We start from the raw sequence: 18,563 nt of genomic DNA on the forward strand, positions 1-18,563 counted from the left end.
CTTTCACGAGCCTCGATTCAGTATACAAAAAAAAAAAAAAAAAAAAAAAAAATTAAGAAATTTGGAGGAATCCCGACATCCGTGAAGTAAGGTTTACTTACAGAGCTGAGCGAAGATCTACTGTACTCTATATAACCTACAAATGTTGGGTTAATAACATGGCCCTTTGTGCCGCTACCGTGGCATTTTTCATAGCGAACTTTTGAAACTCGCTCCTGCTGTTTGATATTAATCTGAAAGGGAGGAAGACCGGGGTGTGCTCATTTACCAAGCAGCTAGCTTGTGCTTGCCAAGCCAGCCGTTCCTTAACGGTTTTAAATGCAATGCTTGCTCGAATGCTTAAACCACTTGGTGATCTCTCCACAAGAAACTTGGTAAATGAACACACCCAATGTTCTTGAGACCAGTCCATAGATCGACTGTAATCCATATACCCCAAAGAGGAATGACCTTCCCTGCCACTCCCGTAATCAGCGGGTGTACTCGTAACATAAAAGATAGATTCTGGAGGGTAGAACAGTGACTAAAGGATCAAATGTATGACGGTTTTTAGACACATTAGGGAAGGTGGAGTTCATACCCCTTGACATAAAGTGATGCTTATCCAATGTCATGGTTAAATTACTTCACACTTATTCAAAAAAATTAATATGCGATATAACTATAAACTGTGCTAGGCAATGTTAACTCCTTGAAGTCATTTCCACAACAATATTATTAACAGCCTGTTTGTACTGACATCAAACCACTTACCTAACCCACATACCTTATCCAACCACTGACAACATGCCAACTACTTCAGATTTAAGAAGGTTCAGATTGAGAAAGGCAAGTTTAAGATATAGTTCAGTAAAACATGTCGGCACCACTGATTGAGACAAGGCTCGGTAAAGCAGATTCACTCGCTGGTTCATCCAAGTAACCACGAGTCTACATTTATGTGTGGACTGCAGAGTGAGACATGGGTAATGAACGTAGAGCAGCAACGAAGGCTGGAAAGGGTGGAAATGCGAATGGTTCGGTGGATGTGCGGAGTATCGTTGACAGAGAGGAAGACAAATGATGAATTGCGAAAGATGATGGGAATAGAGCCTCTGATTGATGCTGTGAAGAGAAATAGGTTGAGATGGTTTGGTCATGTGTTGAGGAAGGATGAAAGTGACTGGTTGAGAAGAGTGATGGAAATGAATGTAGAAGGAAGTAGAGGACGGGGAAGACCGAGAAAGACTTGGCTAAAGGTGGTGGAAGAAGAAATGCGGGCAAGGGGGTTAACAAGGGGAGATGTAGAAAATAGGGCAAAATGGAGAAGATTGTCATGGGGACCGCAAGGCTAATCCCCGCTCTAGCAGGGAAAATGGCCTTAAAATGCCTGTTGTTGTTGTTGTTGTTGTTGTTGTGAGAAAAGCAAGACTCGGATATGGCTCAGTAAACAGGCCAACACCTACTGTATCCATCCCACATTAGCCATCAAAAACCAAAATTGATGGGATAATTTGTGGTGCAAAATGTGGTGCAATTTGTGGTGAGCATAATATATGGGTGCCCAAAGGAAAGCATTTGTTTTACCGAATTCATTCATCTATTTGTAAACAACATTGAGAGATAGGTAGGACCACTCCACTGGCGTCTCTGTATGTCAAAGCCTGGAGGATCCTTCATGGGATCTTGGATTATCTGGCCATTTTGAACTGATACCTTTTCCCACTGCTACTGCCACAACTCCTTATCGTTAGTATTGGCCACTTCATTCCCCCTAATCCAGTAAGTCTTCTGTGACTTCAGTCGAAGTCTTGGAGGGTTCAGCGGCGCTTCGTGGATTTGCAGGTCAGCATTGGATTGCAGCTGAAGGTACACTCTGGACATTCATGCTTGCATGTGAATGTCTGGTGTGCGATGTTAGTCAGCACAGGGAGCCAGAGTAGAGAGGTTGACTTTAGTGTGGTAGATTAAGTGTCAAGGTGCTTAGTGTGTCTGCACGCAACCCAGACAGATCCTGGATGAACTTAGGTGCCAGTTGCCGGGTTTTTTACCCACTATATTTTGACTTTGACAAAAAAATTTTTTGACAAAAAAGTCTTCCTATGCATAAGTGCTCCAGCTCCAGCAACCAATCCAATTTACTAGAAATACCAGGCAAAATGTCGTCGACAATAATCCATAATTTCCTTTTTCCCATCCGTCTCCAATACCCCTTTTCATTACTATTGCAACGAGTCCGGGATGTCAATTTGTCCAATCAAAAGCCTTCGCTAACTCAGCCCGTGGGGCGACTAAACTGTTTAAATTTGGAGTACACCAAATCTAGCTGAGGGACTCCGATACCCCTTTTCATTACTATTGCAATGTGTCCCGGATGTCAATTTGTCCAATCAAAACCCTTCGCTAACTCAGCCCATGGGGCGACTAAACTGTTTAAATTTGGAGGACACCAAATCTAGCTGAGGGACTCCGATACCCCTTTTCATTACTATTGCAATGTGTCCCGGATGTCAATTTGTCCAATCAAAAGCCTTCGCTAACTCAGCCCGTGGGGCGACTAAACTGTTTAAATTTGGAGGACACCAAATCTATCTGAGGGACTCCGTCCGATACCCCTTTTCATTACTATTGCAATGTGTCCCGGATGTCAATTGGTCCAATCAAAAGCCTTCGCTAACTCAGCCCGCGGGGCGGCTAAACTGTTTAAATTTGGAGGACACCAAATCTAGCTGAGGGACTCCGATACCCCTTTTCATTACTATTGCAATGTGTCCTGGATGTCAATTTGTCCAATCAAAAGCCTTCGCTAACTCAGCCCGCGGGGCGGCTAAACTGTTTAAATTTGGAGGACACCAAATCTAGCTGAGGGACTCCGATACCCCTTTTCATTACTATTGCAATGTGTCCCGGATGTCAATTGGTCCAATCAAAAGCCTTCGCTAACTCAGCCCGCGGGGCGGCTAAACTGTTTAAATTTGGAGCACACCAAATCTAGCTGAGGGACTCCGATACCCCTTTTCCTTACTATTGCAATGTGTCCCAGATGTCAATTTGTCCAATCAAAAGCCTTCGCTAACTCAGCCCGTGGGGAGACTAAACTGTTTAAATTTGGAGTACACCAAATCTAGCTAAGGGACTCCGATACCCCTTTTCATTACTATTGCAATGTGTCCCGGATGTAAATTTGTCCAATCAAAAGCCTTCGCTAACTCAACCCGCGGAGAGACTAAACTGTTTAAATTTGGAGGACACCAAATCTAGCTGTGGGACTCCGATACCCCCTTTTCATTACTATTGCAATGTGTCCTGGATGTCAATTTGTCCAATCAAAAGCCTTCGCTAACTCAGTCCATGGGGCGGCTAAACTGTTTAAATTTGGAGGACACCAAATCTAGCTAAGGGACTCCGATACCCCTTTTCATTACTATTGCAATGTGTCCCGGATGTAAATTTGTCCAATCAAAAGCCTTCGCTAACTCAGCCCGCGGGGCGGCTAAACTGTTTAAATTTGGAGCACACCAAATCTAGCTGAGGGACTCCGATACCCCTTTTCCTTACTATTGCAATGTGTCCCAGATGTCAATTTGTCCAATCAAAAGCCTTCGCTAACTCAGCCCGTGGGGAGACTAAACTGTTTAAATTTGGAGTACACCAAATCTAGCTAAGGGACTCCGATACCCCTTTTCATTACTATTGCAATGTGTCCCGGATGTAAATTTGTCCAATCAAAAGCCTTCGCTAACTCAACCCGCGGAGAGACTAAACTGTTTAAATTTGGAGGACACCAAATCTAGCTGTGGGACTCCGATACCCCCTTTTCATTACTATTGCAATGTGTCCTGGATGTCAATTTGTCCAATCAAAAGCCTTCGCTAACTCAGCCCGTGGGGAGACTAAACTGTTTAAATTTGGAGTACACCAAATCTAGCTAAGGGACTCCGATACCCCTTTTCATTACTATTGCAATGTGTCCCGGATGTAAATTTGTCCAATCAAAAGCCTTCGCTAACTCAACCCGCGGAGAGACTAAACTGTTTAAATTTGGAGGACACCAAATCTAGCTGTGGGACTCCGATACCCCCTTTTCATTACTATTGCAATGTGTCCTGGATGTCAATTTGTCCAATCAAAAGCCTTCGCTAACTCAGTCCATGGGGCGGCTAAACTGTTTAAATTTGGAGGACACCAAATCTAGCTAAGGGACTCCGATACCCCTTTTCATTACTATTGCAATGTGTCCCGGATGTAAATTTGTCCAATCAAAAGCCTTCGCTAACTCAGCCCGCGGGGCGGCTAAACTGTTTAAATTTGGAGCACACCAAATCTAGCTGAGGGACTCCGATACCCCTTTTCCTTACTATTGCAATGTGTCCCGGATGTAAATTTGTCCAATCAAAAGCCTTCGCTAACTCAACCCGCGGAGAGACTAAACTGTTTAAATTTGGAGGACACCAAATCTAGCTGTGGGACTCCGATACCCCCTTTTCATTACTATTGCAATGTGTCCTGGATGTCAATTTGTCCAATCAAAAGCCTTCGCTAACTCAGTCCATGGGGCGACTCAACTGTTTAAATTAGAAGGAGTACGCCAAAGCTAGCTAAATATTAATGTTATCAGGAGTAACAGATAGCTAGGTTATTGAATAATAACAAAAGCATTTAAGTTTAATTTAATATACGAACTCTTCAATATATGATTATACGAGTTCCAAAAGTTCAAAGGCACTTCATTGCTTTTGTTTTTATTCAGTAACTTATAGCTATCTGTTACTTCTAATAACATTATGAATGTGAAATTGCTGCACATTTTTAGTGTGTAGCCCATAGGGCAATGCTGTCTGGAACAGCCTTTGTCTGTCCGTCCGATGTATATATGTATGTATGTATGTATGTATGTATGTACATCCCTCATAAATGTCTACCAATCAGAGCTGAGGCTCTGGTCACATGACAAGGGGACAGCGTTTGTTAACCATTACAGTTGCATATTTTAATAACAGCAGGAGCGAACTTTTTGGTGTCCCAGCGGGAGTCGTAAGGTAGGTAGGAGGTTTCAGAAATTCCTCAATACAATTTTGATTTTGAAATGTGATCGACATGGAACTGCTCCCAAATCCGGAAGTGGACAGATGACGACGGTTCGCTGGTTTAATAATATCTCAACACAAACGTGATTTAATATTACATTTTGATATATTAAGGCGATTGTATTAATTTTTGATTGGAGTGATGAATGATGTTGTTTGAAATGAAAATATAGAGATACTAGCACGGTATCCGTGATACGCACGGGTGGGAAGCCAAAAGCAAACAACCAATGTGGAAACGGTGAATGGTAAACCATGGAACCAATAAATTCCACATTATTGTGTCACATTAGGTCGAACGTCAGACATGGACAGCCGGTTCGTGAAGGACTTGGGCAAAAAACGTACCCAGTCTGAATCGTTCGATACCCAGTCATTGGCGGATCTGCATATGGTGAATCCACGAATGCCACGGTTAGAAAGTAGAAACCCTCATGTCATTTCCTCATTCATATTTAACCTCAATAATCTCTAGTTTCATTCCAAACAGCATCATTCCAACCATACATTAATACTATAACAAAATACTGTGTTAAATCACGATTGTATTCAGATATTATCAAACCAGCTCATTGTCGTCATCTGTTCACTTCTGGATTTGGGGGCAGGACTGTAGGCTATCGAGCCAATTTCAAAATCATAATTTCATTGAGGAATTTATGAAACCTTATACCTACCTGACAACATCCGCTGGGACCCTAAAACGTTCCACAGTAGGTTTGGCGGGGCCGGCACCAAAACGGAGGGAGTAGTTTCCGTGCCTTCAAAAAATACAGAAAATATTCACACCCCTTGACTTTTTTCACATTTTGTTGTTACAGCCTGAATTTAAAATGGATTTAATTGAGATGATTTTGTCATTGATCTACACATAATACTCCATAATGTTAAAGTGGATTTTTTTGGAACTTTGTACAAAGTAATTGAAATAGAAACACAGAAATATCTAATTTACGTAGGTATTCAATCCCTTGAGTCAATAATGCGTAGACAGCGACCTTTGGCAGTGATTATGGCTTTGAATCTTCTTGGATACGTCTGTATAAGCTTTGAATATCTGGATTTAAAGAGTTTCTCCCATTCTTCCTTGCAGATTTGCTCATGCTCTGTCAAGTTGGATGTGGAGCGTCATTGAACAGAAATCTTCAAGTCTTTCCACAAATTTTCAATGGGATGGAAGTCTGGGCTTTGGCTGGGCCAATCAAGGACTTTCATGACTTTCCAATGGACCACTTCTCAAGACCACAACTCAAGAACCACTTCTGAAGCATTTCCAATGTTGCTTTGGTTGTATGCTTGGGGTCCTTGTCCTATTGGAATGTAAATATTTGCTGCAGTCTAAGGTCTTTTTCACTCTGTATCAGGTTCTCCTCAAGGATTTGCCCGTATTTGGCTCCATTCATTGTTCCCTCTATCCTTGTAAGTCTCCCATTCTCTGCTGCTGAAAAGCATTCCCATAGCATGATGCTGCCACCACCATGCTTCATGCTAGGGATGGTGTTAGATCGGTGATGAGTTGTGTTCGGTTTCCACCAGACGTAGCGTGCTCCATTCAGGCCAAAGACTTCAATTTTCATCTCATCAGACCACAGAATCTTTTGCCTCATGCTCTGAGTCTTTGACGTGCCTTTTTGCAATGCTAAGGGAGCTGTCATGTGCCTTTTTCTCAGGAGTGGCTTCCGTATGACCACTCTCCCATAAAGCCTAGATTTGTGAAGTGCTGCAGAGACTGTTGTCCTTCCGGCAGGTTCTCCCATCTCAGTCAAGGAACTCTAATGTTCTGTCAGAGTAGTCATTTGGTTCCTGTTCACCTCCATGACCAATGTACTTATTGCCCGGTTGCTGAATTTGGTTGGACGGCCAACTTTAGGAAGAGCCTGGGTAGTTCCATATTCTTTCCATTTCCTAATGATGGAGATCACTGCGATCTTGGGAAATTTCAACACTCTAGAAATTGTTTTATACCCTTCCCCAGATCTGTGTTCCTCACAATTCTATCTCGGAGTTATATTGACAGTTCCTTGGACTTCATGGTAGATTTTCTGCTCTGACATGCACTATCAACTGTGGGACCTTATCTAGAATTGTGTGCTTCTTTCTAAATGATGTCCAATCACATCTCAAAGATGATCAAAGGAAATTGGATGCACCTGAGCTGGATTTGGAGTGCCAAAGCAAAGGGGTTGAATACTTATTGACTGAATACATTTCTGCATTTCATCTTCAATAAATTTGTAAAAAAGAAAAAAAATAATTAAATTCCACTTTTATATTAGGTGGTTATGTGTAGATCAGTGACAAAAGAAAATCGCAATTTAATCCCTTTTAAATTCAGGCTGAACACAATAAAATGTGAAAAAGTCAAGGGGAGTGTTGTGAATATTTTCTGAAGCAGAAGTCAAGAAAATAACCAAATACCAGCATCTCAAAAATGTTGAAGATCCAGATCTGGATCAGAGAATTATTTAATTTTGAAAGTGATTTTTCATCTTTGAGAGAATATGATTAAACTTGGTGGATGAGTTGGTTCGGTGACAAGAAGAAGCCGATTCGATTTTGGTTCAGGTCCGACTCCAGATCCGGCCTATCAGTCTTGGATACAAAATGTAAACTAATCAGCTTGGCGGAGGTATGCTCTTTTCCTGGTGCCATTCTATTTCATTCGCTAATCTCACTTTGCTCACAGTAAAATCTGTATGTATTCGTTTTGAATTCTGGGTAAGAATGATTCAAGGTTTTGCTATGATGTGAATGATAATTGCTAAATAGGTAACTTGCTGCAGCACCGACAAAGGGAGTGACAAAAGGTCTGTTGTGAACTCTGGGCAAGCAGATTCATGTTTGGAGAATTAGGCCGTAAGCTCGTACAGGTACAGGTATGCATGTTCATGCGGCTCACAACAGTATGTTTACCACAAGATAACTCACACACAGGAAGACACTGTTGAGACCATTCACAATGAGGTGAAATCCACATCCATCATTTAATTTTCTTGTTTCCATAGAATCTGTATATATATATATGAACATGAGTCCAGGACACCCTATTACTCTCTTCTCACACCCCTTTATTACCAATTTCACACGTCATACATGTCAGATATACTTCCGATGAAGACAAGATATTATCGTATAAACATATAATGTCTGACAACTTCTTAAAGATGGGACAAGCCTATGACAACTAGATCAGTCAACATGCACTTTAGGGGTGGAAATTAAAGGAATCATCCGTAGAATGACCACTAAAAGTTTAAGGTGTGCAGGTGTGCGTGTATGTGTGTGTGTGTGTATATATGTGTGTGTGTGTTTGTGTGTATGTGTGTGTGTGTATATGTGTGTGTGTGTGTGTGTGTGTGTATTTGTGTGTGTGTGTGTGTGTGTGTTTGTGTGTATGTGTGTATATGTATGTGTGTGTGTCCATGTGTGTTTGTTTGTATGTGTGTATGTGTGTGTGTGTATGTGTATGTATGTGTGTGTATGTATGTGTGTGTGTGTATATGTATGTGTGTGTGTTTGTGTGTATGTGTGTGTTTGTGTGTATGTGTCTGTATGTATGTGTGTGTATGTGTGTATGTGTGTGTGTATGTGTAGGTGTGTGTGTGTTTAGGTGTGTGTATGTGTGTTTGTATTTGTGTGTGTGTATTTGCAAGGCTAACCCCTGCTCAAGCAGGGAAAATGGCCTTAAAACGCCTGTTGTTGTATATATATATATATGTGTGTGTGTGTGTGTGTGTGTGTGTGTGTGTGTGTGTGTGTGTAATATAGCTCTTTCTAACAATTGATTGACTGATATTAACGTCCGTTATCTTCCGGCTATCATAGAAAAAGGAAATTTGATGTGCCGACGGACTTCGAAGCCGGTACACCGGGAAAAATCACAAAACCGTTCAAAAGGGTCCGTAAATGCAAATTTACATACATAAACATAAAAAATATATATAAAAACCAAAATCGATATCTAGCATTTAAAAATTGTAATTTATATAACTGTAAACCATGAAATAAAAATCTCTATGAAAATTTACGTAAGCAATGTAAACTTAGGAAGTTTACCCCAATCCGTAAAAGTCCGTAAAATTAATAAATAAACCCCAATTGATATCTAGCAGCAGGTCAGTGATACTTTTCTCTAATCTAAAAGCTTCTATTTATTATGTACCGACAAAGGAAGCATGGTTTGCTATTGCTTACACAATGTGTAAACATTCCACATTAGTATATTATATATATATATATATATATATATATATATATATATATATATATATATATATATATATATATATATATATATATACACACACAAGGAACTTGAATGCAGAGGGGCCATTAGATCCATAAAGGTTGCGCAAATGTTTTTTATTACTATTAAATAGCATAATATAATACATAGAACAATTCAAAACAACATTCTGAAAACCTATTGTATCCAGTAAGTTGGAGTAGTGTAATGAGGAAACTTGGAAGGAAAAGGTAGAACTATTTCATCCGAGTAGCATTTTCATGACAACTTACTCACACGTTTGACGTTATAACTTACATGGGTTTGCTGGTCCTTGACTGTTGGTGAAACGCAATTGCATAGCCAAATAAACTGTTCCGAGGTCCTCTTTTGACGATAGCTGAAGTGGTATCCAGGTTGAAAAGGCTCCCAGGTGACACCAAAGCCGCCAGTAGTAAAGCAAAACGCAGCATTTCTGGGAGAAAGAGCTTGTGGGAAGACCTGCTCATCTCTGGTGCCAACTTTCTGGAGAATCCACAGTCGTGTGTTTATGATTTGAGGGTTGCCTCTCCTTTTAAAAAGTCTCCACCTGTTACTCAACACCCTCCCTCAAACCGCTAAGGTTTCGCTCGCTGCTCTGGTTCCTCTAACCATCCTCAGATGAAATCACAGCATTTGTAAAATAACTAATAATACATTTAAATTCTGATTTAATGTTTACACAACTTTGTTCAAACTTTTATTTTCCCTGTTTGCAAAATCTAGGCTCATGGAAGAGCGTGGTGACAACGCTGGGTATGGCTGCGAGAATTTTTAACCTCGACAACAATTTCTTTTATTTTATTATTATTATTATTATTATTTTGTTTGTTTTGTTTTGTTTACAAGATCGAGGCTCGTGTAAGACCCAGACCCTAACCCTAACGCTAACCCTAACCCTAACCCTAATCCTAATCCTAACCCTAACCCTAACCCTAACCCTAACCCTAACCCTAATCCTAATCCTAATCCTAACCCTAACCCTAACCCTAATCCTAACCCTAACCCTAATCCTAACCCTAACCCTAACCCTAACCCTAATCCTAATCCTAACCCTAACCCTAACCCTAACCCTAACCCTAATCCTAACCCTAATCCTAATCCTAACCCTAACCCTAACCCTAATCCTAACCCTAACCCTAACCCTAACCCTAACCCTAACCCTAACCCTAACCCTAACCCTAACCCTAACCCTAATCCTAACCCTAACCCTAACCCTAACCCTAACCCTAATCCTAACCCTAACCCTAATTCACCCAATATCAAAATTGGATCTCCTAGCTGACATTGATCAGCATTAGAGAGATGATAGTTCAGTGGGTTTTGGTATACCCTTTGAAATCCTTCAGTTTACTCTCCTTGGAATCGCAACTTGGTAAAACAGGTGTTCCAACAGCAGTAACTGGATTGCGGAACATGTAATTTTTTTTTCCCGAAGAAAATTGTCAAATTTCAATTTAATTGTCAAATTTCAATTTAATTGTCAAATTCTCAAATGGACCACCATCTCTTATCTCCCCCCCCCCCCCCCCCCATCCAAAACCTTGATTTTTTCTACCCCGGTTAATTTACCCCAGATCCACTTTTCTCAAATACCGACTTCTTTCCTGGAAGTTATAGCTGTGTCCATGTGTTTTTTACCTCCCCCTCCAAGCCCTCTCCCTCCCACAGATCTCCCGATGTCCCTGCTCTCAAATGTTGTACGTGTGTGCTTCCCCCTCTCTCCCCATCTTGTCTCCCACTTCCTTTATTTCGTCTTATGTGGACGTTTGTTTTTGTGTCATTAACGTTAGCTCTTACACGAGCCTCGATCTTGTATACAAAAAAAAAAAAAAAAAGTATCTCGTCTCTCTTTGGACGTGAAAGATCTCATGTTGTAGTCTTTGGGCCAATACCTTTGGAAAAAAAGTGCATTCCCTGTAAGGGTTTGTGTGTATAACTTAAGTCTCCAACTCTGTCTCATTTGGACTTTTTTCTGTGCAGGCCCAAGAAGATCCACCGGTAAAACTACAGCAAATTGTTCTATGATAAGGGCACAGTAGTTTGGCTCAGAAACATGCACGACTTCAACTTGTTCATACACTGGCGGCTTTTGCAAGAGTAGAGGTACAATATCGGTGAACATAATCTAGCTTGGAAAATTTAGTAGATCTATTATTTGAGATTTTCTAAAAAAATTAAAATATCGTTACGCACAAATACCGTAAAATGATATTATTCCAATTCCCCTACATAACCTGACATATTCTCGAGGTTTTGTTTGCGGTTGCCACTAACCTTCCATCAGCTAAGGGGCAAGTTCAAACAGTCCCAAAAGGGGCTTGCGTTAAAAGAATGTGATCCTCCCTAGCAGGCTCCTCGGGAAGTACGTAGACTGTATTGCTAATTATACGACTCATCGAAAACATGGAATTCAGCCAGGGTAGGAGCATAAAGTGCAATCAAATAGAGGTGTTCATCAAGACTCGTGTTGGTCTTCATTTGCGGACAGGACAACCAATGGTATTTATCAATAGGGAGTCTATGTGGATGTTAGCCACCGTAGTAAGAGAGGTGCACTGACATTTAGAGGAGAATGTGGGTGAAGTGAATGTATATATCCAATATACTGTCTGACATTTAAAAAATGGAACACGTGATTGTTGATGCGATTTATTTATGTGACATCATGAGCCACAGATGAGGTGCAAACCTCTAACAGAGATAACAAGAAAGAGCAATCAAAGATTGCAAACTCTCGCCAGGATGTATTTTCTGTGGTTTTTAAGGCGTTTGTGTTAAAACAAATATGGCGGCTGAACCACGTGATCGATGACGTCAGCATTATAATTTTTTTCTCCACTAATTTATTCCTAGATTATGCTCAAAAAATTTCATCTTGATCGGATGAAGTTTTGTACTTGTCAAATTATGACGTCATAATAGAGGCACCTATGACATCATTAAAATATTTTATTTCCCATGGAGAGTTCTTTACAATGAGCCATGTCTCAATGTCTATTCAGTGCTTTTGGAGATATAGAGGTGCAGTTTTTCGGTTTTTCCAATATGGCAGCCGAACCACGTGACCTATGATGTCATAGTTATCATTAAAAAATTATACTGGTGGAGTTGCACCTTTGGTGAAAATTTCCTGTCTCAGACCAACGGTTGCAGAGAGGGGGGGGGGGGGGGGGGGGAGTTGAAACAAATCTTGTAGATGGGTGGTGCGAATGTATCAGGTCCCGCATGGAAGTTGCTATCCTACCAGGTCCACTTGTTCGTATATCTCTTGTTGATCCAGTGGTTTGATAACGTTTTCTGAAGCCATAAACATGAGTTCCTCTAGTCATGTTAAAGACCCTTGCAAGACGTCTAACGGAAGACCCTGCTTGAAGGTGTCCAATGATTTGATTCCTCTCATTTTCAGATAGACGTGGCATTGTAATGGATTGTTACCCTCGCCTGAGGAGAGGGTATTGCATTTGAGTCCTTTTGTCTGCTTGTTTGTCTGTCTGTCTGTCTGTCTGTTTGTTTGTCCGCACAGAATAAATATGATTTTCTCTGCAACCGTTGGTCCGATTGGCAGGAAATTTTCGCCATAGGTGCAACTCCCCCTGCAGAATTTTTTAATAATAATTATGACGTCATAGGTAACGTGGTTCGGCCGCCATTTTGGAAAAACCGAAAAACTTTGCACCTCTATATCTCCGAAAGCGCTGAATAGAAAAAATTGGGACATGGCTCTTTGTAAAGAACTCGCCATGGGGAATAAAATATGTTAATGATGATGTCATATGTGCCTGCATTATGACGTCATAATTCGACAAGTACAAAACTTCATCAGATGAAGATGAAATTTATTGAGCGTCATGTAGGCATAAATTGGTGGAGAAAAAAAATTAGTGATGACATCATCGGTCACGTGGTTCGGCCACCATATTTGTTTCAATACAAAAGCCTTAAAAACCACTGAAAACACATCCTGGCGAGGGTCTGCCATCTCTGATTGCTCTTTCTTGTTAAATAATGTAATCAGTGTGTTTTTGGATGATCTACACATTGGTGTCTCAGAAATACTGCTTCTAATTTGCTCAGAATTTATTTGTCACGTCACCTCTAAAAACTTAATGGTACATGAGTTACACAAGCTGGACGACTATCGTGTGAGGCAATTGCCATACGTGGAAACTTAAATCAAGTGTTCTGCACAACCCTCGTGCCAAAAATGCCCTTGAAATGACCCCTGGAACAAGTTGTTCAACAATTACATTTTAAATTATATACTTTTTTTTGGCAGAGTATACATACTTGATACTACGTTGGAGTGGCGTTCCATCCAGGATGGTGCCCATCAGCCAATAAACTGTTTCAGCGGCCCTATGCATTTGCAGACAGATGCAAAAAAATGAGTGGTCATCATCATACATACACACATGGGAATGGGTCAAAAGTCAAAAGTTATGGATTAAGGAACATGTGCCAAGGAGCGAAGTTACCAGAGCAAAGATCAACGATGAAATATCAACACTACGAAATTGGGACTCAAACGTCAAAAATCGAGACGTATCATTATATCAGAATCAAAGGTAGTGAATCAATAAATCAAGGGTCAGCTGATCTAGCTAAACGGTGATGGTCAAATGAAATCACCATGTGAAGTGAACCTGTTTGTTTTCCAATACTTGTTGAATTTATCAACTTATTAGATATTGAGGATCATCGGTGAAAGTCGCTGAATGAACAATGAAGATGAAATGAGAAGACTGTGAGAGAGAATGAATGTGGTTATTTTGTCATCCTCAGACTTGCCCTACATCGTTCTGAACTCCGCACCTAGACATGCCATTCATATCTAAGCCCCAAGCTATAACAGTCACCATGTGATTCAGTACAAGTTGCAAGCTGCCCGCAATAACCGCAAGGGACTCATGACTTGTGTACGACTTAAAATTTTTGATACGTCCGTCTGTATTTTACATTATTCGTATACTTGTTGAATAATGTGTTATATAGTACATAATGTGTTATATAGTACATGTGATTGCAGAATGCAATTAGACACAATTTTGAACAAGAGGCTTTAATTGGATTCAAGAGGAACATGAGCAGGGAAACAAATGGCAACGAGAACAGCACTCGGTAGAGCGTATACCTCCACCAGGCTGAACAGTTTACGTCTTGTATCCCACTGATAGGCCGGATCTGGATTCGGACCTGGACCGAAATCTCATCTGCTTCTTATTGTCACCTAACAAGCTCAACCACCAAGTTTTGTCTTATATTACTGTCATTTTCTTTTTTAATACTGGCTACACTAAAAAACAGTGGTACCCCTGGGCAAATGCAGAGCAGTTGAGTGGTTAGTGTAAGATGGGGGCATGAGACATTTTGCAGGAAAGGTGGGGCAAGAAGCCTGCCCCCTTCTCCGGATGTACAGTAGTCAGCTTTCGTTCTTTTCCAGTGTACTGATTTATTCTCAACATTAGTCATTTGATTTTTCCCACTATACCATAGGCCGGACAGCCCTCTGGGGTAGCCTTTTTATTGAACAGTTTCCTCCTGAAAATATTCAACAGGTTCCTCATCACAAACTTAGGAAACAACTTTTCAAATGTGAAAAGGGTTATGGATTCACAGGTAAGAAATATATTTGTCATGTGTCGGCAAACCATGGCTCTGGAGGAAAGAACCCCCATTAGGAGACTGGACGTGCAACATGTAACACTAGTTATAATCACCTGAATTGAGTGATTCTGGAAATTCTTCACATCTCCCACAGAACCTGCATACATGTCTGCACATGACCCGAGTCGATAGACTCCAGAAATTGGCCAGCCATGTGGTCTAAGTCAAAGTAGGAATGGCCCGTCATCATTCAACACCAAATGAGTTGGCTCATGCCATCAGGATGGTTCAAGAGGAATGATTCAGACTATCGATGCTTCCCCATACATTGCTCATTGAAGTGTCCTGGGTAGGGCACTCCTTGGCAGGTACCGTCAGACTGGACAGTTCTTTCTGGTCACCCAAAAGGTGCAATCACAATGATGTTCGCTATCTCATCAGCCTTGCTAGAACGAACTTTTCAACAGCTTGATCCCTCCAGAAAGACCTGGAAAGAGCAAACAACCATCAAATTTCGACAAAGACAGTTCAAATCGGACACATGCCATTGATATTGTTACGGACGCGGTTAAAGATGTTATTTTGACTGAGCGGTGGTGTAACCGCGACCGAACAGTTATTCCCCGACCAATACCCGATTTGCCCCAAACTTTGGCCGGATCGCGCCACCGCTATTCAATCGGGAAAACTCTAAAGCGACCGAATACAAAGAGGAAGAAGACGTACAGAAGAGGAATTTGATTTATTATTTACACATATAAGTAGGAAGAAAGCAGTCACGTTTATTTACAGACGAGATTAGATACACAGTGCAACGCTAGCTTACCTACAGTCTTAATTAACCCAGGGACAGAACAAACAAGGACAGACTCACTCGGGGAATGATGATAGGACTGGCGGGAGATGGATGGCTGGCGGGATAGGGAGGTCCACTGGTCCTTCAGCACGATTGACTCGTTGGGCAGCCGCCGCTCTTCCGCAGCCCTGCTCCAAACTGCCGTCCAGGCCTCACGCTGCTGTGGCTGCAGTTTCGGTGGCTCCAGCTGCAGCAAATGCAGTTGCGGTGGCTCGAGCTGCAGTTCAACTCTGGACTTCTTGGTTGGACTCAACTCCTTGGACTCCCTCTCGTCTCTCGGTAAAGGCTCATCTCTCTTTGGAAACGCCCTGCCTGCGGGTTATATAGGCCCCACCCCTCAACCTTCGCGAACCTCCTCGATGTTTCTCTCCACACCCTCTCCAAGTCCAACCCCTTGTTCGTGGTTGGTTGAGTGGGGCTGACTCACTCCTCCCCTCTATGACGAGGTGGGGACCCGCCTTTCTTCCCCAACCCTGCCTCGTGGTCAATGGCGGATGAAGAGAAAACCGCCCAAAATGCAGTTGGCAATGCGAATGGCAATTGACGAAAAGGGGGGATGGAGGTTTTTTGGGAATGGGAATGAAGGGAATCTATCTCTTTCACTGGTGCAATGGAGTATTTCAATTAATGGGAGACACAGCCTTACCCTAAAACACATAATAAGATATAACTATTGAACAGGGGTATTCTATGATTGGCTGTAGTGTGGATGCTTTATGGACTAATTATGGGACGCCCTTTGACCTTTACACAGCTCCGGAGGCAGGAGGCGCAGAATAACAATAATAATAATACACACAATCAAACAAATACAGTCCTCATATCCGCAACACTGCACCCTCCTCCTCTTAGGCATGGCCCGGGCCTACAACTTTTATTTAGTGTGACACGTAGGTGTAGTTCCCTCTACTTTTAACCTGACCCTGAGTGCGACAGTTTTAAAACATAAATAAATGTGTCCCGCTGCTCCATTGCACCCTGCCTAACAGACTTACGCCCACAGTTAACCGAATTGCGGAATGGTCTTCAAACTACACACTGACGGTGGGGAGCATTATTTACACTGACTCTGCTTTTATTTACAAAACTAACCCAGGACCTGTAATTGTTCTTTCTGGGGGGGGGGGGAGACAGTCTGCTCTGCATCAATGCACCATGAAAGCACCCAAAAACACACCAATACAAGCACCCTCAAGCACCAATCGGTGCAGTCACCATAGTTCATCAGTGTTCAATGCATGTTCAATAATAAAAATAAATCAACAACCCCTAACCCTGCAGGTGGTCTCTTGCTCTTCGGCTCCCTCTGCTGGCTATTATTATCTCTTCCAGTTGTTGTCATTCTCTCTCATTTTCTTACTGGCGGCCTATTTGCAATAAAGTGTGCCCAACGTGTCCATTTTATTTTCTTTATTTATGGCCCACAGGGCCGACTACGTGTGGTTCACCTGGGGGGCATCGGTGCCCTGTGGCCAAGGTCCGCCAGCAAGATTTCGGGCCCTCATGGCCGGTTCCAGCAGAGGGGCCATGCCCCAACCCATGGGGTCCATCAGTGGTGCTCGGCCACAGGCATGTGGTCCATAATGTGGTGCATCGATGCAGACAGCTGGTTCTGGGAATTTCGGGCGCACAATGGCCGACCCACGCACGCTCCCTTCGGCGCCCAATGGCGCACAGGTCATGTGGGAGACAAAAGAGACAAATGAGCGAGGGGTAAGGTCACAAGGGTACACATCAATAAGGCAATGCAAGGTGAAATGCGTACGGAGGGCGAAGTGAGAAAGCTCGTCCCTACCGTACGTCACCCCCCTGTCACCTACACTACCCTTGCCCTTACCCCATATGTACAAAATTTACACATTACAAATTCGTCACTACCGTCACGTCTTCCCCATATTTCCCTTCTACACCAAATTCGTCTCCACAATCCCTCTACTTCAAAATTTGCCATCACCCAATTCATCATCAATCCTCATAAGGAGGAAGAGATGGAACAACAAAGCACAATGTCACACCCACGTCATGATGCGTCTCACATTCCAAACATTTGCACAATAAAAATAATAAAACAACCTGGCATGGTGTGGAGGTACCTGTCACCTCAGGTGAGTGGATGTAGATGGTGCGAGGAGACTCCAATCCTAACTATCCTCTAAATGACATTAACACACTTTACACTACCCGGGGTCTTTCCCTGCCAATCCATTGGCCAACTTACACGATGGGTTCTAAAAACCAATTCCCATTGACCAAACTGTGGTGCTTCTCAATTTGGGGTCTCACTCCCCCCGATTCATCTCCCGGTGCCCTTGCACAATTTCTGGGCTGTGACGTGTAGCTCTCCCAGCAGGCCTACCCACCTGCACACCTCCACCACTGCAGTTGCCTCCCGAGCTTACCTGCTCCTTACCTAACCTATCTAACTGGGGAAGGCCCCTCCTGGCTCTGTCACCCCTTGGTGCCCTCTGGCACTGGGCTACCCGGGTCCGTCCTCCGGATCCTCGGGCCCCATCCACAACAACTACCGGCTCCCAGAGCCCACCTGCGGCCTCACCTGGCCGACATCCTCACAGTGGTGGAGTGCCCAAACCAACTACACACACGAACAGGCTACACGCCCAGCCATTTCCACAACACTAATGCACCCATCCGAACATCATTCTTCCACCCGCACCACAGATGCCAATATCCAACCACAATTTACCTATACCCTCTACCTAACACTTACACTACCCGCCCCAGGTATTCGTGATGGGGGTCCATCCTTCCC

General features: G+C 42.5%; 1 protein-coding gene across 2 annotated transcripts in view; it reads right to left on the reverse strand.

Annotated features, from left to right (window-relative positions):
• Positions 1-9,848, reverse strand: part of LOC137431101 (integrin alpha-6) — a 148,492-nt gene extending 138,644 nt beyond the window's left edge. For both annotated transcript variants that reach the window (XM_068122009.2, XM_068122008.2), the window contains exon 1: positions 9,610-9,848. In XM_068122009.2, the coding sequence (XP_067978110.2) occupies positions 9,610-9,800 (191 nt within the window). In that variant the 5' untranslated portion in view covers positions 9,801-9,848. The remainder of the gene's footprint in view (positions 1-9,609) is intronic.
• Positions 9,849-18,563: the final 8,715 nt, after the last annotated feature.

The sequence above is a fragment of the Myxine glutinosa genome, chromosome 7 (assembly GCF_964187855.1).
Source record: "Myxine glutinosa chromosome 7, kmMyxGlut1.1, whole genome shotgun sequence".
NCBI lineage: Eukaryota > Metazoa > Chordata > Myxini > Myxiniformes > Myxinidae > Myxine > Myxine glutinosa.